Here is a 24,379-nt window from a genome sequence, read left to right on the forward strand (position 1 = left end):
TCTTCTTACCTTCCATCCTCCCTACCCTTCTCCAGCCAGTTAGACCCCAAATCCTCCAGAACCCATCTCAGGCGTGTTTCTGAAACACTTCCACTTCTATCCAGCCCCACTGCCTACTCAAGTCCATATGGCTTGGCTGGATGATGGCAACAGTTGTAACTGGTCTTCCTTCCTCCCAGCCTTCCTGTGCATTCTTCCCCAGGGAGATCTTTCTAAAATACATCATGATCTGCCTTGACTTCTTTTCCTTGCACCATCTCCATTTTAACTTTGCCCAGTTGTCTCCTTCTCCTTTAAGATTCAGCTTAAATGTATTTACTTGAGGAAGACTTTCTGTCCCCCTGCTGGACTCTGGCTTCCTTTATCTTTTCACAGCCCCTTACCTGTTCTCACCCTGCCACAGAGGTGACTATGCTACAGATACCATATCTTGCAGGTGTGGGTAATGGCTTATTTTATTTGGGGTCCAAGTTGCCCAAAATAGGCATTAACATGGAGCAAGTGTTGATAAATATTGAATGAATAAATGATGTGACAGATAAATGCATGGGAAGATGGACACACTATGGTTTTGGGTGAACAACCTATTCATAGTAGACTTTATCTTACAGAGTTGGAGGTAGGGAGAGGGTAAGGTTTGGTGGAACACATGCATGGGCAGAGCTTACCCTGGTACCTCACTACAGAGTCCCTGGGAAGTGAAATGATTTCTGGCCTCTTTCGATTTGGTGGGGTTCAGGCTCCTAGTGTCTTCCCTGCTCAGGTCAGGGCTATTATTGGCAACTGAGGGGGCCACAGCAGGCAAATCCTGGCCCCTCTTGTTAAACCCAGCTGCCCCCAGGAAATATGGATATTAATAGAGGTTACCCCTAACAGGTGGAATCCAGGCAATGGGTGGGCCTGCCTCTGAATCTGTCTTCATGTATAAGTGCCTATGCTACCAGAGTGTGCAAATGTGATGTGTATATGTATGAACATGCATGCTCCTGTCTGTGTATTTGCATGTGCATAGGACTGTGCATTTGCCTGTGTGTGAGGATTCCCTCAGGATCTTGTAGCATCTTCTTGCCCAGTGCAGTTCCCCCAGCCTACATCTTCCTTAGCCTCTCTGCCCTTTTGTCTCCCTCTTGCCTCTCCCTGGCCATCCTGTCCAGCTTCCTTGTCCTGGGCTCCTGCAGCCTGTACACACCTTCATCATTGCCTGGCTCACACTGTAGTTCACCTGTATAATGCAGTATTAGTTCCTACTGTTGATGTAAGACATTTCTACAAACTTAGTGGCTTAAAACAATACAGATTTATTATCTTTCAGTTCTGGAGGCCAGAAGTCTGAAATGGGTCTCACTGAGCTAAAATCAAGGTTTTGGCAAGGCTGCATTCCTTTCTGGAGGCTCTAAGGGAATATCTGTTTTCTGGCCTTTTCCAGCTGTGAGATGCCACCCACATTCCTTGGTCATGACCCCATTCCTCCACCTTCAAAGTGAGCTATAGCCAACTGAGTCTTTTTTACATCACACTACTGACCCTCACTCCCTTGTGCTTCCCTCTTCCACTTATATAGACCCTTGTGATGACATCGGGCCACCTGGACAACCCAGGATAATCTCTCCATCTCAAGATCAGTTGATTAGCAAACTTAATTCCACCTGCAGCCTTCTCCTTTGCCCTGTTAGGTAACATATTCACGGTTTCAGGGATTAGGATATGGACATTCTGCCTATAACACATGATCTTTTTCCACTTCAAGTTGCAAGTTCTTTTGGTCCTAAACTGTATTTTACTCATTCTGAGATTCCTTGGGACCAACGCAATGCCCAGCATTCACCAAATATTTGTTACATATTTGTTGAATAAATCTGGTTCAACCAGCAATTTATTGAGAATCCATTTTCTGATGCATACTTTAAAATACAACATGTATCATCTCAATTTTTATTTCCATTGTATGGGTAAAGAAAATTAGGCTCATAGAAGTTAGGGCTCACCCAAAGCCAAAAAGCTAGTAAGTGACAGAGCCAGAAGCTACAATGTACACTGACCTCAGGTAGAGAGTGTTAACACCTCTGTTTATTTGGTTCTAGAACATCAAAAGTGAGATCCCCCCCACACACATGTATGGTAGTGGCAATGACGATGCACCTCTCAGATTTTAGACTGTGGGGACTGTAAGTGACCAATGGCCCCAGCTGTTGGCTTTGACAGCCACTTCTGTGTTTGTGCTGAATCCTGCAGTGCTCCCAGCCAATGAGTAAGGCAGGTCCATTCTAGGGAGATGCAAAACTCCCATGACAGGCAATTTTGGCACAAGGACTTCTTGTTGGCTTTGCAGTCTGACAGCCCTCCAAGCTTCCCTTGATTCTATTCCCATTTTTCTCCCAGGCATTTCCCCTATAAATCCTTGCACATCGCATCCTGTCCTGGTATCTGTTTCTTGGAACAGAAAACAACACAAGTGGTACTGAGAATGGCCTGAGAAAACAGGTAGATGGGGATTTGGGACTGGCTCACTCAGAGAAGGTGGGGGAGCAGAATGCCGTCCTTGTTGATCGATGGGCCATAGATAGTCCCTGGCATAAGGTAGCAGCTCAAGTGCTAAATATCTCAAGTAGGAATATTTCCCAGAGGGAGAGGAATGAGGTGGAAGATGCATTTGAAATATATTGGGGGACTGAGACAATGCATACAAAGAATTGGCTGGTTACTGCAAAATCTATGCAGAGGAGTAATGAGAGACGAAGGGCCATTAACAAGCAGTTAATGAGTTTGCAGTTAGAAGCAGTTAATGACTAAGTGTGTGAGCCACAGTGCCTCTGCAGGAGTTTATAAAAAGGCCCTTGTCTCTTGCAGTGGAAGAACAGACATAGCTGAGTGGCAGGCTGAAGATCTAATTGTTTGAGTTACAGAGCAAAGATGTTTGGATGTTCAGCCAAAGCAGTTATAAGAAGGTCAGGATTCTGGTGGGGAAATCTGGAACCCAGAAACATGAGGCTACAGCCTCCCTGACCCTCTGGGTTTGCAGAGGTGGCCCACACTTCCCTAGTAAGAGCTTCCTCTTTCACTGGGCTGAAAGATGCTACAGAGGCCTTACTCCTGCAAGGCAGCAGGTGCTCCCCTCAGGAACTGCCCCTACCTCATTTCTTGGCTACCAGGACTATAATTAGGGGTAAATACGGGAGTAATCCAACTGGGGACATGCTGGGCCTGATAAAGGAGAAAAGAGACTTTCTTCCTTAAAAGAATAGTAGAATCAACTATCATGTATACTGGCAGGAGCAAGGGATTGGATTTTGAGGGTGCTTGACTAAGGGGGACCTGGAAGGTAAGACTGCATAAGCAAGAATTCATTAACTTAGGGCCACTTTCTGGGGCACTAGGTATCTAGGATGCCAGGGGATGGAACAATCTCTGCTGGGGTAGCTTTCAGAAGACTAGAAAAAAGTGGTGATCAGCACTCAATGAAGTGGAAATACCTGAGTTCTGCTGAAAGATGGTAGAGGAAGAAGAAAAAAAAGAAGCTGAGGAAAGTGGATATGCTAGAATGGATATATATTATGTGTAAGTCCTGTAATGAGGGGCAGCCATGGGGCTTGAACAGCAGAAAGTTGTGGAGATGGTTAATAGAGCCTAGAAGCAAAAGAGACAGGCAGCCAAGGCTGACCCAATAAAAACTCATGACCCCTTGTTCAGTTTCCAGCCCTGAGCCAATTTTCAGATATGGAAGCTATTGCCTGAAGAGATGGCCAGGTCCCTAGGAGGAAGGACCCTAAAAATTTGTAGCAAGTTTATATTGCAATGATTCCTTCAGTTTTTTTTCCCCAAAGGGACCTCTTTTTTTTTTTTTTGGTGATTGTTCAATAGAGAACGGAGGCTAACAAGACATTTTGAGCATTAGTGGATGGAATTTGAGATGAGATCCATACCTGAAGACTCAAGGTATCCACTGTGGCCTCCCTCCCAGAGTGGGTGCTACAGGAGCCAGGTAATAAATGGAGCCCTGGCTAATGTCTGGCTCACAGTAGATCCAATAGGTTCATGAACCCACCAGTAGTCCCTTGTCAAAGCACAGATATGTTGGATTAACTCCCATGGTGGGTCTCTGGCCTGTTGGGTAGGAGCTATCATAGTGGAGAAGGCTAAGTGGAAACTTTTGAAACTGCCTTTCACTACTCTTTGACCCTGCCCCTGATGAAGATAAGTCAAAAATAACACCTCATCCCAGGGGGTAGGCAAAGATTAGTGTCACCATTAACAACTGAAAGGATGAAGGGGTCATGGTCCCTACTATTTCTCCATTTAATTCACCACTCTGACCCCTGCAGAAAGGGGGTGGATTCTGATGAAAGACTCAGACAGGCTTAATCAAGTAGCCCTAATTGCAGTGCTGAGCCAGACATGGAATCATTGCTAGAGCAGATTAATAAGGCATGCAGCCTTTTGACAAATCTGTTTTTTTTCCATTACAATTAGAAAATAGGATCAGAAACAGCTCACATTTACATAGAATAGACAGCAATATTCATTTCCAGTTTTGCCTCAGGGCTATATTAACTCCCTTGCCCTCTGTCATAATATAATCTCAAGATATCAGGACCATCTGGACATCTCACAGAACACCACACTACTCCATTACATCTGCTCTATTACATTGCTTACATAAGGCAGATTAGGTGGATGGGAAAAAGTGGGCTAGTATGCTAGAGGCCTTGGTAAGTGTGCTGGTTTGAAACGATGTATGTACCCTAGAAAAGCCATGTTTTAATCAAAATCCCATTTCATAAAGGTAGAATAATCCCTGTTCAATACTGTATGTTTGAAACTGTAATCAGATCATCTCCCTGGAGATGTGATTTAATCAAGAGTGGTGTTAAACTGTATTAGGTGAAGACATGTCTCCACCCATTTGCGTGGGTCTTGATTAGTTTCTGAAGTCCTATAAAAGAGGGAACATTTTGGAGAATGAGAGATTTGGAGAGAGCACAGACTGCTGCAGCGCCATGAAGCAGAGAGTTCATGAGCCAGCGACCTTTGGAGACGAAGAAGAAACTGCCTCCTGGGGAGCTTCATGAAACAGGAAGCCAAGAGAGAAAGCTAGCAGATGATGCCGTGCCCACCATGTGCCCTTCCAGCCAAGAGAGAAACTGAGACTGTGTTCACCATATGCCTTCCACTTGAGAAAGAAGCCCTGAACTTCATCGGCCTTCTTGAACCAAGGTATCTTTCCCTGGATGCCTTAAATTGGACATTTCTATAGACTTGCTTTAATTGGGACATTTTCTCGGCCTTAGAACTGTAAACTAGCAACTTATTAAATTCCTCTTCTAAAAGCCATTCTGTTTCTGGTATATTGCACTCCGGCAGCTAACAAACTAGAACAGTAAGTTACATGCACTCCAGAGTGTGGCACATAAAACCTATGAAGCTCCAAGGACCTGACACTTCAATGAAGTTTTTAAGAGCTTCATTGGTTAAGGACATGCCTGGATATGCCCTCCAAAGTAAAAAAGAAATTGCTGCATCTTGTATCTCTTATCACAATGAAGAAAGCAGAGTGCCTGGTAACTCTCTTTGCAGTTAGGTGCAATACATAATACAGGGTGACATTGAAGGCTGCCAGCTGTAGGTGTGTCCCATAATAGGAAAAGGTCCAGGCTGCAATGCAAATAGCTCTGCCATTTGGGCCATACAATCTGGCAGATTTTATGGTGTGGGAAATGTCAGAAGTGGGAGAGGGAAAAGATGTCAAGTGAAGCATATGCAAAGTCCCAGTGGGAGAACTGTAAATCAGACCTTTGGGACTCTGCAGCAAGATCTTCCCATCTGCAGCAGGGAATTATATATCTTTTGAGAAACAGTTTCTGGCATATTATTAGGCTCTTTGATAGAAAGAATGCTTGAGCATGAAACACCAAGTGGGGCATATAAAACTGCTCATTATATTGGGTTCTGTCAGTTCCATAAAGTCATGAAGTTGGTTAGACCCGGCAGCAGTCCTTCATAACCTGGAAATGCTATATCTAGGATTGAGCCTGAGCAGGAATGGGGGGCACAAGTAACTTGTACCTGTCTTCTGGCTTATTCCTATGGTCATGTGGAGGGACCTGTACAACCAGCTTAAAGAGAAGACAAAAGGCTGAACTTAGTTTATGGATGGGTTGACTTGGTACATGGATACAAGTTGAAAACAGACAGTGACTATGTTACAAGGACAATGACTTTGGTGTAAGTGGAAACAGAAAAGCTTCCCAATGGGTAGAACTGTGAGTAGAGCAATTGATCATCTACTTTGGGTTCAAGGGAAAGTGACCCAAGGCGAGAATACATATGGATTCCTGGCTGGAGACAATGGCCTGGCTGTCTGATCAGGGGCTTGAAAGAAAAAGCATTAGAAGATTGGAGACAGGGAGGTTTGAGTTGGAGGCATGACATATGGGAGTAAACATCAAGTGTGAAGATTTTTGTATCATATGTTAATGGCCCACCAGAAAGCATCCAACATAGAAGGGGCACTAAACCAGCCTGTAAATAAAATGACCTGGACAGTTGACAATAGCCAGTCCTTGTCATTGGTTACACAAGAATTAGTATAAGCATATGAATGGAGTAGCAGCAGCAACAGAGGCAGAAGCCATACATGGGCCAACAACGGTCCAGTGCCATAGGTTCCCATGTACCAAGAGCAATCTAGCTACTACTGCCTCTGAATCCCAATAGAGCTCAACACTGAGCACCTTATATGGCACTATTCTTCTAGGAGACAACTCACCACTTGGAGGCAAATTAAATACATTGTGCCCTTCTACCCTAAAAGGGCCAATGATTCATTTTCACAGAGATGGATACTGTTCTGGGTATGGTTTGGTTTTTCTGACTATAGAGCCTTGACCACATCACCATCCAGGGACTTATAGAATACTTGATCCAAAGGCATGGAATCCCATCCAGCTCGCATTCAACTGGTGGGTCCTGCTGAACTATAATTTATGGTTGCCATCAGAGCACACTGGATTCCTTGTGCCCAGAGACTAGCAGGCTGGAAGAAGAGTCACCATATTGGTGGGGTAATTGATCCTGATTAGCAGGAGCAGGATTATTTCTATGTAGGGGGAGCTGGGAGCAATGCATATGGAGCCCAGGCAGCCTATTTGGGCACCTCTAGTGCTCCCCACTGTAATTGTGAAAGGACATGTGCAGCCACCCCATCCTGAGAAGGGTTTGATTATCAAGTGATAAGACCCTTCACCCTAACCCAGAAATAGTGGTTTGGGTCACAACACCAGGTAAGGCACTAGGTTGCTGCCAAGGTAACTTAGGGTGAGGGGAAATTCAGAATGGATAGTGGAGGAGGGAGAGGATTGGACCAGTTATAGCTTCGAGGTCAACTGCATTGACAATGGCTGTGGTTCAGCCCACTGGCTTCTCTCTTCTGAGATTCCCTTAAGAAGACAGGCCCAAGGGAAACATGGAAGAGCTGGTCCCCAAACCTGGGTGGAGATTTGTGTGGTACAAGAGGTTGACTGTAATGGCCAAGAAAAGACTTCTCTCAGGTCTCTGACTGTAGGGTTTGTAATTGACTATCAGCCTTAAGTTGCTGAATTCTGAAATCTATTATGGTGTTTGCAATAAGGACATGCCCCTCAGACTGCTCCCAGCCAGTGATTGCACTGTAAAGATAGAAAGCAGACCCATTCTTAGGAGATGTGGAATTTCTCTGATGATTACTCTGATAGCTTGAGGTATTCTCACCTGCCTTGCCAAACTTGCTTAAAACTGTACTCCAGTCTAAATCTCCTCCACTCAACTTTTCTTCCTTTCTTTTCTATTTCACAAGAGTCCCACCCGCATCATGCTCTCCCAGCGTTCCTTGATTTCTTTCCTGTTTGGTGTCTGCTTCTCAGAGAACTGGAACTAAACACATTTCTGTTATTTCAAATGTAGTCCTTGGACTAGCAGCATTGATATCACCTAGGAGCTTATTAGAAATACAGACTGTCAGAAGATGGCAGAACAGGGAGTTGTAGGGCTCATCCTCTACCCAAAACAGTGAGTATACAGGCAGAAATTGTCCAAAACCATTGTTTTGGGGGCTCTGGAGACTAGGGGAGTACTACAAAGCATACAGGGCAGAGATGGGTGAAGAGGCTTGAGAAACTGTGGTGAAAATCTGTGAGAGCTGCTGCAGCTCCTGGCACCCATCCTCTCCCCCCACCAAGGCAAGTAGCTTCAGGTCTGCCTGGTCCCTGCCTGGTGGGCAGCTGCAGACTGGGAGGGCTGTGCAAGTTGACCTCCCCAAGAAGAGAGGGGGACATGGCCCAGTGCTAATCTGATGTATTTAGACCACTGGGAGCCATTATTTAGCCCCTCCTGGACAGGCCCTGCTGGCCATTATTCCCACCTGATGTCAGAGTGGAGCCTCTAAAGAGCTAAAAATATCCTCTTTCCTTCTTAGGGTTGAGGGATATAGGCTGCTGAAGAGTGCCACCTGGTGGGTAGGCCAGGAAAGTACACCTGAAAACAATATTTTTCTGGCATCTTTCCTGACCCTCTTCCCAGGGTGAGGAACTGGTCTGTGCCCCCAGCATGGGTCCCTGACCCTGTTTTTGGCTGGGAAATACTGATGAACCAAGTGTCAAAGAAGAACCTTAATACAAACCCAATCAACAACAAAATCCTGCACAAAAAACTTACCTTCAAAATAATCTCATCGAGATAATCAGAATACCCAGATAGCAGCAAAAAATTACAAGTATAAAGAAACAGGAAGATATGGTCCAGTCAAAGGAACAAATAAGAAAGTTGGAGGAGATACACAGTTTGGAAAAACTAATCAAAGATACTCAAACAAATCTCCTAAATCAATTCAAGGAGATAAAGGGAAATATGGCTAAAGAGATAAAGGATATTGAAAATAAACTCAGGGAGCATAAAGAAGAGTTTGAAAGCATACAGAGAAAAACAGCAGAACTTATGGGAATGAAAGGCACAACAGATGAGATTAAAAATATGCTAGAGGCATACAGCAGTGGATTTGAACAGGCAGAAGAAAGGATCAGTGCCCTAGAACATAGGATATCTGAAAATCAAACAGACAAAAGCACAGATAGAGAAAAGGATGGGAAAAAGTTGAGCAGGGTCTCAGGGATTTGAATGAGAGCATGAAGTGTGCAAACTTGTATACATCATGGGTGTCCCAGGAAGAGAGAAGGGAAAAGAGGCAGAAAGCATATTTGAGGAAATAATGGCCTCTAACTTCCCAGCTCTTACAAAAGACATAAATATAAATATGCAAGAAGCGCAATGCTCTCCAAACAGAATAAATCCAAATAGACCTACCCAAAGACATATACTAACCAGACTGTCAATTGCCAGAGATAGAATTCTGAAAACAGTAGGAGAAAAGCAATGTATCACATACAAGGGGCACTTAAGACTGACGAGTTCTCATCAGAAACCATGGCGGTGAAAAGGCAGTGGTATGATATATTTACAGTACTGAAAGAGAAAAGCTGCCAGCCAAGAATTCTTTATCTGGAGAGTTTAAAATATTCACAGATAAACAGAAGCTTGGACAATTTATTAACAAGAGATCTGCCCTACTAGAAATAATAAAAGGAATTCTGTATGATGAAGAGAAAAGACAGGAGAGAGAGGCTTTGAGGAAAGTGTAAAAATGAAGATTATCAGAAGGGATAGCTAAAAGGATAAAAAAAGAGAAAAAAGTAAGATATGACATTTAAAAGTTGAGGGATAGGGTGGGCCACGGTGGCTCAGCAGGCAAGAATGCTTGCCTGCCATGCCAGAGGACCCGGGTTCGATTCCAGGTGCCTGCCCATGTATTTAAAAAAAAAAAAGTCAAGGGATAAAGTGGTTGAAGTAAGTGCAGCCTTTACAGTAATAACATTGTTAATGTACTGAAGATAATTACATAAGTGAATATCCTTGTTTGTAGGAAATCTACATGTAAGTATTTTGTGTTCAAGGAGTATGCAACCTGCTTTCAAATGTTCAGGAGATAAATGAAAGATAGAGTGATATGGCAAAGTTGGCAAGATGTTAAAATTGGTGGATTGGGGTATCTGGGGGAATGGCAGTAAGTTGGATTTCTCTGTACTGGGTGTACAAAATAATAATTAAAAAAAAAAGAAATATGGACTTCAAGCCCCTCCCAGACCTACTCAATCAGAGTCTTCATTTTAACAAGATGATTCTTTGTGCTTTACAATTTGAGAAGCACTGATTTAGATTATTTGGCTTTTTGAAGAATCTTTTTGAGCATATCTGTTTGGAACCTTGCCAAGTTAAAATAGTCCAAACACAAAATCACATATCATCTGGGTCTTTCATTTTATAGGTTAAAGCCTGCAAAGCTCAAGGATCAGTTTGGGTCATAAACTGAATTAGAATAGAGCCAGCACAAGAACCTGGGCCTCTTGCCTCCCAGCTCTTCTTACTACACGTTCTGCTGTGAGCTGGTTACTTGCTCTAAATCTGCACTGTCTAGTACTGTAGCCCTAGAATTGTGGCCAGTTCAAGTTGAAATGTGGTATAAGTGTAAAATATACCAGATTTTGAAGACATAGTATGAACACAGAATAAAAAATATTTCATGAATAATTTTTTACTTTGATTATACATTGAGATGATACTTTAGATATAATGGGTTTAATAAAATAATAAAATTAATTTTGACTTTTTATTTTTTAAAAAGAAATATATGTGGCTTGCATTTATTTATAAAATAATATAAATATGTTTATTTATATAAACCCTATCTCTTCATCAATACTTCTGTTACTCATTGCTTAATTAATAGCCCCAGTTGTCACAGCTGAAGGCATTTCCAGGGTATCAATTTGGAATATTTCAGAAATTCTTTATGGGATGATGGGATCATTTTGTAATTCTTAAAGGATTTCTGAGGAAATATCTAAAAATGTAAATTTCCATTGAGAAGTAAATCTGCCATCCTATTAGTCTAAGCTCTAGCTCTAACCCCAAAGGGGTTGGGGAGGGAAACCTATTACTAATGGACTCTCTTGGGTCTGGACTTAGAAAAGCCACTGCTGAAGGAGGGGCCCTGTTAAAGTTCCTATAGGATGTCAGGTTGTAGTCTTTCTTCCTTGGAACCCAGCGCCATCCTCCCCCTCACAGTTAAGACCTGAGGAATGAAGGATATCCAGATACAGACACTGTGAACCCAACCCCAGTTGCTTCCCTCCTGATTGAATTTCAGGCATGGTATGGAGGTGGCCAACCAATAAGAAGGGAGATCCCGGGGGGGCCACAGTGGCTTAGCAGGCAGAGTTTTCGCCTGCCATGCTGGAGACCTGGGTTCAATTCCTGGTGCCTGCCCATGCAAAAAAAAATGAAGGGAGATCTGGGACTAATGAAAAGCTTGAGAGCACTCTAGACCGAAGAAACCTAAAGGTTCAGGAGGGGGATGGCACTGACCCCATCTTGAACCTCTGTGGCTCCTGGGGCCCTTTTCCCTTGCTCAGAGAGGGCTCCTGGATGTCAAAGGACTTAGAGGCTCAGCCCTGAGAAAAAGATCTGCATTCACTGTTGGCTACACATAGAGATGTGGCTGAGGTCCCCAAGGTAAAAGTCAAGGTGTCTAAAGAAGAGGCTGCCTGCTGTGGTCTTGCTTTGTCTCTCTAGGAGGATACAGGTTAATCCCCCATTAACTGGGGGGAAGTACTGCCCATAAAAGACATCATTCTTTGTTCATTTATGCTGTTTAACAATTCTTTGAAGCAGAAAAATCTGCTATCCAACAAGGGTTCCCCTTCTTATGCCTACAATTTTCACAAACTGCCAGAAACTGTAAGTGGTGAAACTCTGACCCAAAAGAGACAAAGGACTGAACCAGTTTCACACAGCTTATTTGAGGAAGTGGGAACCAGCACTTGAGCCTCAGGTCTCTTAGTAAACTCTGCAGCAGTGTGTTCAGAACTTGGAAGCTCATGCCAGTAGCTCCAGTATCTCTGGTTACTTCCTGAGCAAAGGGCAGTGATAATATTAACAGAACCATGGCACAAATTAGGTCATGTGGTTTTATCATTGAACCTTTACAACATATGAATCCTGGATGTTGCCACTTGAGCACCAAGCACTGCAGAATGAACTTTTATTGCACAGTAAATCAGGGATGTTTTTTCTTAAGAAATAAATTTAATTCAAGGTGGTCAGTGAATGTAAGGCTTGTAACACCTTCATGAAAGTTAAAAGAATCCAGTTACAAAAGAAGCACTGTGTACAGTCTCAAACAGCCGAAGGTATAATGGGCTCCATATTTTACAAAGTACAAAAATTATTTCATATACAAAGAAAAATACAAATAATGTGCAAAAACCATTTTCATAGGTGGCAATTTATAAAATGAAAATGATAGAAAAGTCCTTCATTCTTGTTATTTCCTCAATTTCTTATATATTAATAGTTCTATTTCCTAGTGTGTAGATAACTTTAAATCTCAAATTCTGATTTATTTTTAATCTAAAAAGACAGTGGTTTTTTTAAAAAAAGGGAACAAATGAATCAGTTTAGTTAATTTTTATATTAAATTATAAGCAGACTATCTGAAAAACAAGGGTATAGAAATCATATATACATATTTTGAAACATTAGTTTGATATTTAACATATTAACATTTTAAAGCAAATGCAATGTAGCTACCTATGACTCCAGTTGGTGTCAGTGGCTGTAGCAGAGATGCTGTTTCTGTTCATTGCAAGCAAACAGCATTCCTCAAATTTTAGGGTGAACAAATAAAAGGTTATCAAAAGGAAAGAAAATCTAAAAACAGTTCCTGCTTTTCAGAACAAAGGTATTGTCTAGGTATCCAATCATACCAGTCTGACTGTGGTCTACAGCCCTTGCCACTGTGCTGTGTGGCCATAAATAGCTGGCCTCCGTCTTTCCAATATCTCTTCTTCATCAGGAGCGCAGTGCAAGTGTTTGTTTTGTGGGTTAGTGCATTCAGCTCTTTGTTTTTGCATGTTACTTTGTGTAAAAAGAAGGGAACAGAAGACATGGGGTCACAAGGCCCCAGATCCTCAGAGCACCTCTAGCCTAGAGAGTCCAGTGGAAGCTGTATTTGGAAGCAGGTTTTCCCTGCATTGCCCTAGTCATTCCCTGGACAATCCCTTTCCCATCAGGATAATTCTGTATGCTCCTTCTTTGCCTGCCACTGAGTACTGATCTTGTGGTGAACCTCAATGGCAGAGTAGGGATAATGGAAACAATTTTGGCAGCACCAGAGAACTGAGCATCTCTAAGGTCAGACAGTAAGAGTAGGTGCTTCTGATGGGAACCCCCTTCTTTCTAGAATGTAGGATGATTTTGGAGGGTTTTGATGTTAGCTTTTAAAAAAGCTCTCCAAGGAAATAATGACGTTGGAGAACAAAAAGGATCTTCATGAGGAAGGACCAAAGTAGATGACAGTTATTTAGCCTAGGGGATGGATGACAGTTGGCTCAGGAGACATTCTTCTGGTCCCTAATCACTAAGACCCTGTTAGAACAATTTAATGCAAGATGCAGGGAGCGCCTGGTGCTCTTGACCAGACCTGTGTGACACACCCATTCAAGGTTAAATAGAGCAATTGCTCAAAGAGAGGAACTAGTTAAAGATGGGCAGGAAAACCTCAGACCCCAGGATAACTCATCAGAACCAGGGGAAGTTCTTATCTCCTCAAGATCCATGCTCTTTTCTTCCTGTCTGGCATCTCCCTCTTCTGCTTGGGTTGACCAAGGGCATCAGGCATCAGAGATACAGCTCTGGATCCTGTCCATCCACTGCTGGGCACTTTGTCCATCCTGGGCACAGAAGTTATACACACGTTTGCTGGTCTTGAGCTAGGAACCCAAATGACAGAGATAACAAAGATGAAAGGCAGGACTATTTTATGGCTTTTGTCAAGTGTGTGAATCAATCCCTGTTGCCTTCTCTTCCCATACTGCCCCCAAACCTCTGTCTTCTCTCTTTCCTCCATTACCATACAACTATTGCCTTTACAGTCACTTTCATAGGGGCAAACCCCAAAATGGAGGGCTCAGCCTATTGATTTGGCTGTCCCTACTGCTTATGAGAATATCAGGAATTCCCCAAATAGGGATGTTGAGTATTTCCTCCTTTCTCCCCAATCCCCCAAGGGGACTTGGCAAATACTTTTTTATTCACTGCCAAAATTACACCAGGATATATTGGAGGATCACACTAACCTGTACAAACCAACAAGCTCTCATGCCCTATTCAAAATTACATGTACTTATGGTGTTCAACTAAACTGACCATACAAGTTAAATTAGGTAATGCACCAAACAAACATTTTTCCCTTTGGTCTCACACAGAAGTTGAAGTTTTAAAATATGGATGATATCATCCTTTACCCTGTGTTCTGATTTACCTTAGTCCTATCCAGATCAGCTTCATTCATATCTCTAGTCAAAGTCTGATCACTTTTTCAACTTTTTAAGCAGTTCCAGTATGGGGTAATGCTAACCCTCATACGTTCCAGAGTTCTAACTCTGAATAGAGAACCCTTCTTGATTCCAGGATTTAGATTGGTCTCTTTCTATTGTGTGGCCCATAAAATGTCCCAGAGCCCACCTAGGGCTGTTGAGGATATTAGGGCTGAGAATGAGTTGTTATGACCAAGAACAGTTTTTTGTAGATGGCCAGGCAAGAAGACTACTGGATATGCAGGGAAGTAACATCTGTTCTTGAAAGTAGGTGGTGAATGAAATAACTAGCAACATTTACCAATGAGTTAATCTGCTTCCATATTTTAAGGGAGGTCTTTGTACGAAGTGGTGTAACCAGGCTGAGACATCTGGAGAGTTAGGAGAGGTCAGGCTTGGGGACTGAGAGTGTTGAGCTCAAGTTCTGTACAATTTCCAAGCTGAGGGTGGGGTGTGTGTGTTGGTGACCCACATGCAGTCACCACTAACTGCTCTATGGTCCTCAGAATTCTTGACGGTGGAATGATTATAAGAAATCAGGGACAGGCAGAGCCAAGAAAGGAGAAGTAAAATCAACTTACATCAAAGAAGGCTTTGTCACTGGTATGCTTTGGGGCTCCCAAGCTGGGGCCAGCAGGGATGACCATTTCTACTTCTGCCAGATCAATGTGGCCTTTACAGCTTGTGTCTTCACCCGAGTCGTAGTATCGTAGCTGGAACCAAAGGGACACATAGATGGGGTATAAAAGATACATAAAGTGAAAGCAGCATGGTTTTTCAAACTGTATCTGAATACTTTTCTCTACCTACATAAGTATATGTGGGTATATATGTTTGTTTGTGGGTATATATATATGTGGGTATATATGATGTCAAGCACAACATATCCCACATATGTGGGATATGTTGTGCTTGACATCCCTGAGTGCCCACTGTCTAACTCTAATACCAGATTGGGAGGTTTTAGGGCAGAGACTGTGGCTCACTCATCTCACTGTTCCCAAAACTGAACAAAAATACAGACAATAAATGTTATAAATTAATCTTAAATGGGCAAGTCCTTTTCTTTCTCTGGGCTTTCTCATCTGTAAAATGAGGGAGGGGTGGGACTAGGTCTGGAAAAGCCTATCAGGTCCTGACAGTCTGAAAATCTCAGGGGAAACTGCATCTACAAGGCCAGAGATAGAACTTAAACCTGTCTACTGGAAGGCACCAACATACTGCCCGACAGCTTCACAAGAACAACTAATGTATTTAGTTCTATGAGATCCAATTTTCAATCTCAGCCAGAAATGGGCAGGGCAGGAGCAGCACTGATGGTAGTGAAGAGATGGTAGAAGAAGTTACAAGTCAAAAGGTTTGAGTATGTAGGAACAGTAAGAGAGGCCTTACCACTCAAGGTAAGGGATTGGAACTGTGATACCTTACAAAAGCTCTTCAAAGTGTTACATTTTCAGGGAAAAAAAATCTACTTATTGGCAAAGGATGTAACAAGGAGGCATGCCTATTTTAGGGGAACTCTGTTGATAAACAAAACCTCCCTAAGAACTTGTGACTGCCTTCATGATAGTTTGGATAGTGTGGTTCAAGAACTCTGACAGCAAGACATTAACAAAAAAGGGGTTCTGGACTGGTAATACATAATGAGTACAAAAGCAAAATTACTTGGGAGAAATACATTTTAAATTCAGGGTACAAGAATTTCCATAGATAAAGCCCTACTTAAAATGAGCTCATTCTCCAAAATAAAACACATGAGAAAATAATGTACATGTGAGTGTCAGCAGACACAACAAATAGAATTAGATAAGAACACTTGATAATAGACTTATTGAATAGACTATGAAGTACGTATGTTTAATGTGACTAAAGACATAAAAGAAGGAATAAAATATGAAAAAATAATCTAAAAGTATTTTTTAAAAGGTCAGGTAGAATTGAAAAAGCAGCAAATAGAACCTCAGGAATTGAAAAATAGTCACTGATATAAAAATTGCAATGGATGGGTTAAATAGATTAAAACTGTTGACAAGAAGTTAGCAAACTATAAGATGGTACTTAGGAAATTCCTAAAGGTAGCCAGAGAGGTGAAGATAAGACACACATGAAAGGAAGGTCCAAACATGGTGGATAGCATTTAAGAACTATGGTGGTTTGAAGCTGTATGTTCCCCAGAAAAACGTGTTCTTAAATCTAATCCATTCCAGTGGGTATAAACCCATCGTAAATAGGTCCTTTTGTTGAGGTTGCTTCAGCTAAGGTGTGGCCCACCTCAATCAGGATGGGTCTTAATCCTATTACTGGAGACCTTTATAAGAGAATGAAATTCAGACAGAAAAAAAGAAAGCCATGGAAGCAAGAAGGTGAAGTCAAGGAGACCTTGAAGAGAAGGCAGAGACCAGGAGACACTGCCATGTTTCTTGCTGTGTGGCAGAGGAGCCAAAGATTGCCAGCAGCTGGTCTCTGGGAGGAAAGCATTGCCTTGATGATACAATGACTTAGACATTTTCCTGGCCTTAAAACCACAAGCAAATACATTCCCATCGTTTAACCTGACCCATTTCATGGTACTTATTCTGAGCAGCCAAAGAAGCAAAAACAAGACTAATTTCTTTTAAAGAGTTAAAACATTCATTCATTCAATGAATATTATTTAGTACCAATACATGCCAGCCACTGTTCTAGGAATGGCTATACAAGGGAATAAATCAGACAATAACCCCTTTCTTCATGGATCTTAGATTCTAGTCAGGAGAGGCAATAAGACAAAACACAACACAACACAACAACATATTGGAAAGTGGTAAGTGCTTTGGAGAAAGATAAAGCATAAAAAGGGTTTGAGGTATTGTAGAGGGAGGTAGCAATTATAAATATTTTGTGCTTTTTATGATTCCATCTTGATTTATTTAGTTATTTTTTGTTTTTAATTTTAAAATGGTTTTCTTAAATTTATTTATTTTTTTAAACATAACACAAGGAAGGTGTTAAAATTAGTATAATAACGCAATAACATTCCAGATTTTGGGAGGAGCGAAGAGGGTGATATTTAGAACATTGTACCAGAATCCCCCTAGTGTGATCATAATGGATTAATGATGTGCTTTGTGGATATGGTTAGTCAATGACACCAGCATGACAGATCTTTCTTTCTGTATCAAATCCCATTGAGTTATCTGGTCCCCTTGGTTGACGAAGAACCATTAGGTGAGGAGCACTGGCACCATCCAGGGTGGTGCTCTTCAAGCAATTGACCAACCCCTCTTCCACCATCTCAATCAACCCTTGGTACTCAGTTTGTGTTGGAACAACACTCCTCAGGGGGTGAATGACTTTACCAGAGTAGATGGGTGGGATCAGATTCCTCAATAATGTCCTTCACTGAGTATGCTTTGTTCACTTTTTCTGCACTGACTTTGTTGCCTTTGCCTTTGGATAAGTTGTGCTCCACCAACTTATGTTCCCCAGTTCCAGTTATCAACATCACCTCAGAACTCAGAACTCACTGCAATGGAAAAAGATTTCCTTATGAAGATCGGCTGTTTCAATAAATCCAAAATTATTCTTCAGAGTTACCACATAACACATGAGCCTCTTGGAGTTGGAATTAGGCTTTCACCTTACAATCATCATAAGCAATAATGCCATCTTCAGCCTTCTTCTTTGGGCTTCTCCTTTCTTTGGGCTAGTCATTTTGGGATTGGAAAAAAATGGCTTCTTTTTCTACAGTGCCCAGAAAACAATGATCTGAATGGGAATGGAATGAAACCATGCCCTTGGGAAGTTTTAAAATCCTACTAGCGTGATTTCTTTGGACAGAGAGCATATCTGGAACCACAGTAAACTCTTTCATCTGCAATACTGCACTGGTTCCCACTGAGAATTTTACTGAAGTGGAAGAACATAATGAGCATTATGATCCACACAGTCAATAAAACCAAAACCTTCTCTCATGGCTGCAATCACAACACCTATTTCTCTGGCTTCATTAGTGAACTGAAATATATTTGACAGAACTTCTATGCTGGTTGCTTGTTCTAGTTTGTCACATCAGTCTGTTGAAATATTAAACCTAACATGGCCACTTTCCATAGAACCAATTTCTGGTTTTGTTGATTTTCTTGATTATTTTCATGTTCTCAATTTCATTTATTTCTGTTCTAATCTTTGTTATTTCTTTCCTTTTGATTGCTTTGGGGTTAGTTTGCTGTTCTTTCTCTAGTTCTTCCAAGTGAACAGTTAATTCCTCAATTTTTGCTCTTTTTTCTTCTTCTCTCTCTTTTTTTTTCATGGGTAGCACCGAGAATCGAACCCAGGTCTCTGGAATGGCAGGCGAGAACTCTGCTTGCTGAGCTACCATGGCCTGCCCTCTTCTTTTTTGATACAGACATTTAGGGCAATAAATTTCCCTCTTAGCACTGCCTTTGCTGCATCTCATAAATTTTGATATGTTGTGTTTTCATTTTCATTTGTCTTGAGATATTTATTGATCTCTCTTGTAATTTCTTCCTTGACCCACTGGTTGTTTAAGAGTGTGTGGCTGAGCCTCCACATATTTGTGAATTTTCTGGCCCTCTGCCTACTATTGATTTCAACTTCATTCCTTTATGATCTAAGAAAATGCTTTATATGATTTCAATCTTTTTAAACTTATTGAGACCTGCTTTGTGACCCAGCATATGGTCTATCCTTAAGAATGATCCATGAGCACTTGAGAAAAAGGTGTATCCTGCTGTTCTGGGGTATAATGTTCTATAAATGTCTGTTAAGTCTAGTTCATTTATTGTACTATTCAAATTCTCTTTTTCTTTATTGATCCTCTGTCTAGATGTTCTGTCCATTGATGAGAGTGGGGAATTGAAGTCTCCAACTATTATGGTAGATGTGTCTATTTCTCTTTTCAGTGCTTGCCTCATGCATTTTGGAGCACTTTGGCTTGGTGCATAAATATTTATGATTGTTATGTCTTCTTGCTGAATTGTTCCTTTTATTAATACATAGTGTCCTTCTTTGTCTCTTTTAACTGTTTTATATTTGAAGTCTAATTTGTAGGATATTAGTATAGCTACTCTTGCTCTTTTCTGATTGCTGTTTGCATGAAATATCTTTTCCCAACCTTTCACTTTCAACCTATGCTTATCCTTGGGTCTAAAATGCATCTCCTGTAAACAGCATATAGATGGATCCTGTTTTTTAATTCATTCTGCTAGTCTATGTCTTCTGATTGGGGATTTAATCCATTAACATTTAGTGTTATTACAGTATAGGCAGTACTTTCTTCTAATGTTTTGCCTTTTGGATTTTATATGTCATATCTAATTTTCCCCCTTTTTACCTTTACTGATAGTCTTCATTTCTACATTCTTCTTCCACACCTCTCTCTGCTATCTTTTTCTATCTGTCTGTAGTGCTCCCTTTAGCATTTCTTGCAGAGCCAGTTTCTTGGTCACTAATTCTCCCAGTGATTTTTTTTTGTCTGAAAATGTGTTAATTTCTCCCTCATTTTTGAAGGGCAATTTTGTTGGATATAGAATTCTTGGTTGGCAGCTTTTCTCTTTCAGTATCTTAAATATCATACCACTGTTTCCTTCTCCTCCATGGTTTCTGCTGAGAAATCTATTCATAGTCTTATTGGGCTTTCCTTGCATGTAATGGATTGCTTTTCTCTTGCTGCTTTCAAAATTCTCTCTTTCTCTTTGACATGTGACATTCTGATTAGTAAGTGTCTTGGAGTACGTCTATTTGGATCTGTTCTATTTGGGGTACACTGCACCTCTTGGATCTGTAATTTTAAGTCTTTCATAACAGTTGGGAATTTTCAGTGATAATTTCTTCCATTAGTTTTTCTCCTCCTTTTCCCTTCTCTTTTCCTTCTGGGACACCAACAACCCATATATTCGTGTGCTTCATATTGTCATTCAATTCCTTGAGTCCCTGCTCATGTTTTTTCATTCTTTTCCCTATATTTTCTTTTGCTTGTCAGATTTCACGTCCCATCCTCCAGTTCACTAATCCTATCTTCTGTCTCTTAAGAGCTAACATTGTACGTTTCCATTGTTTTTTTCATCTCTTCTGTGCCTTTCATTTCCATAAGTTCTGCGATTTATTTTTTCAGACTTTCTATTTCTTCTTCTTGTTCATCTTTGCCTTCTTCATATCCTCTCTCAATTCATTGATTTGATTTTTGATGAGATTTTCCATGTCTGTTTGAACATCCTGAATTAATTGTTTCAACTCCTGTACCTCATTTGAATTGTTGGTTTGTTCCTTTGTCTGGGCCATATCTTCAATTTTCCCAGTATGATTCGTTATTTTTTGCTGGTGTCTAGACATTTAATTTCCTTAATTAGGTTATTCTGGAGATTGTTTTCACTTTTTTACAGAAGATTTTCTTGCTGGAAGACTTTGTTGTCTATCTGTTCTTTGACATTCAGTTCAGCTTATTCTAGACCTCTTGCTTAGGTTTTGTTTAACAAATCAGAATTTTCCAGTTCTTGTTTTCTTGTTTCTTGCCCTGCCTGAATGGTGCCTTTTTTTTTTTTTTTTTTTTTTTAACCTTAGGAGGGTCTACATAGGCATTATAGACCCCAGGCAGATTTTCACAGACCAGACTGGTCTCCTCTCAGGAGGAAAGATTCACCTGCATCAGTTTTCCCTGAGGGTGAGACCCAGTAGGTTGACAGACTTTACTATGAAGTCTCTAGACTCTGTGTTTTTCCTATCCTGCTCAGTATGTGATGCTTGTCTGCCTGCAGGTGCCACCAGCATGAAGTGATGCAGTACCTTTAATTTCAGCAGACTCTCCCTGCTGGGGTGTGGTCGAGACAGAGGAGAGACTGTAGGCTGGCTTTAAATTACTTCAATTTTCCAGACCCTGGGGTCTGAATTCCTTGAGGGAGGGATTCCACCTAAACTGGGCCCCACCCTTCTTCTGGGGAAGGCACAGCCTCCAGGGAATTACTTCCTTTTACCTGACCAGCCTCTTTGCCTCTCAGACAAGCTTAGTTACACTATTGCCTGAGGCAGTTGGAGCCTGACAAGCCTTGCAGTTGTATACAAAGAGCAGTCAAGCCATAGAAACCCAGCCACAAAAAAGAAAAAAAAATTCTTTTCAGGGCAGGACCCCATTCCTTGGGTTTGCCAATCAAGAGCTTAAGTAGTACATGGCTCTATGTATCTCCAGGTCCTATGTGCCCTCCCTTTCCTTCAGGGCCCAGACCTTTTCAAGTATTTTGTGCTGTCTGATCCAAAACAAAAATCTCTTTTTTTTTTTTTTCCCCATCAATCCTGCCCCCTCTGCACTGGGGCAAAAACCAGCAACCTCAGATTTAATCGAGGTTCAGCAGAGCTAGGGGCCTATTTTCAGTAGTCAGAATTTGTTAATTAATTCCACAATTGGAGCTTGGTTGAGCTCAGCCCCTTTCCTTTCTCCTCTGGGAACCAGCCTGCGGGGGAGGTGCACCAGGCTCTGTGGATTGGGGGACTCATGGTTTTGGGTAGGACTGCAGCTGGTCTGGCTGGTCCAGACTGGTGTACACTGTGTGTCTGGTCACTGATGTGGCCCCAGCAGTTATTCTGTACTGTTCCTGGCCACCTACTACCTGCTCTGGAGGACAAACTAAATTCTACACCTCACTAAACCCCCATCTTGAACCTCAAATACATGGTTACTTTCCAGCAGGGTCAACTTGGGTTTTGCATCTTTGCCTCCAAAGGGAAGTTCTTAAGGAATCACAAAGTCAACTTGATGCCTCCTGGCAGTGGGTCATTCTGGTTTTCACTGGGTACGTTTGGGATCACTGATCAATTTGATTGCAGTTCCTTCAAAATGTTCAATCTTCAAAAATGACTATTCCTTGAAGCAATAGTCTGACATCTCTGGCTACCTCTTTATCATTTCTGTCCTTGACTGTGAACTCCATGTCATCTCCAGGTGGTACAACTTCTTGGTGAGTCTTAAAATTCACTATATGAAAGAATATCTCTTTTTATAACATCATCTCTTTCAATAAAGCCAAATGTCTTCTTCATGGCACAAACTACTCCCTGAAAGCAGGCTTGTTTCCTTTGCAATGGTATAATGTTATGAGCACTTACAGTACTAGTATGTACATTGTTATCAATTACAGTTTATTTTATCTCTGGTTTCTAGGTGAATGTTCCCTATGACATCTTTGCGGGTGTAAGTCAGATAAAAATTTCTTGTCCATTAACTCATTCTTCAGGGAGGACTTCCAGTTTCATCTTCACAATGTGTTTCCTAGTCCACTGGTCAGATGATACTTCAAATTCAACATCACCTCCCACTTTCAAGTCTTGCAGGTTGCCACCATACTGTTAACAGTGAGAGAAAAGTCTAGCTTGACGTTCTGAGCACTGAATAGATATGTAAGAGGTTAGCAGTTTTTCAATAACCCATTTCATGCAGTGCTGTTGAAGTGTCATTGGGGTACCCACTTGTCCATTGTTTGTGGAGAGATTTGGATCAAAGCTCATTTCACAGTGATAATCAAATATTGCACTTTCAATAGTATATGCTGGCTCTCTTTTCTTAGCACATTTCAAAGGATGAAAGTTGCTAAAATTAAAAAAAAAACAGTGAGGAGAAAATGATTTGTTAAGCTAATTAAGGATACAACTGCTGCTGCACCAGGCAATCTTACAGTACAGCACTGAAGAAAACAAAGACTACTAGCAGCATTGGAAAGTGCTCTTTCAAAGCTGCTGAGTAGGCACAAACTTATTTTTTCAGATCAAGTGCTGCGTCTTCAACTTAAGTGTACCCTTCTTTGATCTTGTTGGTTATGACGTTCGTTCTTTGCCTGATCTGATCTTGAAGAGCAGTTTCAGGTGGTAAAATCTGTTCTGTTACACTTCATATCCAACAGCTCAGCAACCCCCTGCCCACTCCAGTGCTGCCATAAGCAGCACAGCCCAGTACATAGGAACAAATTACATTTTTCTCCTAATTATAATGTTTTTGAATGTATCACTTTGTATAGTTCTCTTAATACTGACCATGAGTATTACAAAATACATATGATTTATCAGTCTACTGGTATCAGTGTTTTACCATTTTGAGTGAAGTTGGAAACCTAACTTCCATTTAGGTGCCTTTACAATCCCCTCATTTAAATATCATTGTCTTTGATATCAGCTAGTATAATAATTTTTGTTTCAGCCATCAAATATGATTTAGAAAACACATGAGGTTAAAGATGATCTATTGTGTTTGCCCATATTTTTATTGTTCTTCCTTTCTGATGTTGCAAGATTTGTTCTTTTATTATTTCTTTTCAGTTTGAAGACCTTCTTTTAGCCATCTTTAGGGTAGGTCTGTTAGAGATAAATTATTTTACTTTTCCTTTATCTGTGAACATCTTTAGTTCCCCTTCATTCCTGAAGGATAATTGTTCTAGTTTGCTAGCTGCCGGAATGCAACACACCAGAGACGGATTGGCTTTTAATAAAAGGGGATTTATTTTGTTGGTTCTTCAGAGGAAAGGCAGCTAACTTTCCACTGAGGTTCTTTCTTATGTGGAAGGCACAAGATGGTCTCTGCTGGTCTTCTCTCCAGGCCCTTGGGTTCCCACAACTTTCCCCGGGGTGACTTCTTTCTGCATCTCCAAAGGCCTGGGCTGAGCTGCTAGTGCTGAGATGAGGAATGCTGAACTGCTTAACTTTGCTACATTGTGATCTCTCATTTAAGCACCAGCCAATTAAGTCAAACATTACTCATTGCAGCAGACACTCCTCCTAGCCGACTGCAGATGTAATTAGCAACAGATGAGGTTCACATACCATTGGCTTATGTCCGCAGCAACAAGACTAGGTATGCTCACCTGGCCAAGTTGACAACTGAATCCAACCAACACAATAATTTTCCTAGATATGTAATTTGTAGTTACAGTTCTTTTCTT

At 41.3% G+C, this 24,379-nt stretch overlaps 1 protein-coding gene and 2 pseudogenes across 6 annotated transcripts in view; all 3 read right to left on the bottom strand.

Annotated features, from left to right (window-relative positions):
- Positions 1-10,684: 10,684 nt before the first annotated feature.
- The window catches only part of SBF2 (SET binding factor 2), a 685,303-nt gene continuing 671,608 nt past the window's right edge, over positions 10,685-24,379 (bottom strand). For 2 of the 6 annotated variants that reach the window (XM_077113972.1, XM_077113966.1), the window contains 2 exons: positions 15,041-15,172; positions 10,686-13,853 (listed from right to left, as the gene is read on the bottom strand). In XM_077113972.1, the coding sequence (XP_076970087.1) occupies positions 13,755-13,853; positions 15,041-15,172 (231 nt within the window). In that variant the 3' untranslated portion in view covers positions 10,686-13,754. Of the gene's footprint in view, positions 13,854-15,040; positions 15,173-24,379 lie in introns of all 6 variants that reach the window. The other 4 variants (XM_077113970.1, XM_077113968.1, XM_077113967.1 and 1 more) reach the window with 4 other exon arrangements.
- LOC143644678 (cold shock domain-containing protein E1 pseudogene) lies at positions 17,955-18,551 on the bottom strand (annotated as a pseudogene).
- Positions 22,078-22,955, bottom strand: LOC143644677 (cold shock domain-containing protein E1 pseudogene; annotated as a pseudogene).

The sequence above is a fragment of the Tamandua tetradactyla genome, chromosome 8 (assembly GCF_023851605.1).
Source record: "Tamandua tetradactyla isolate mTamTet1 chromosome 8, mTamTet1.pri, whole genome shotgun sequence".
NCBI lineage: Eukaryota > Metazoa > Chordata > Mammalia > Pilosa > Myrmecophagidae > Tamandua > Tamandua tetradactyla.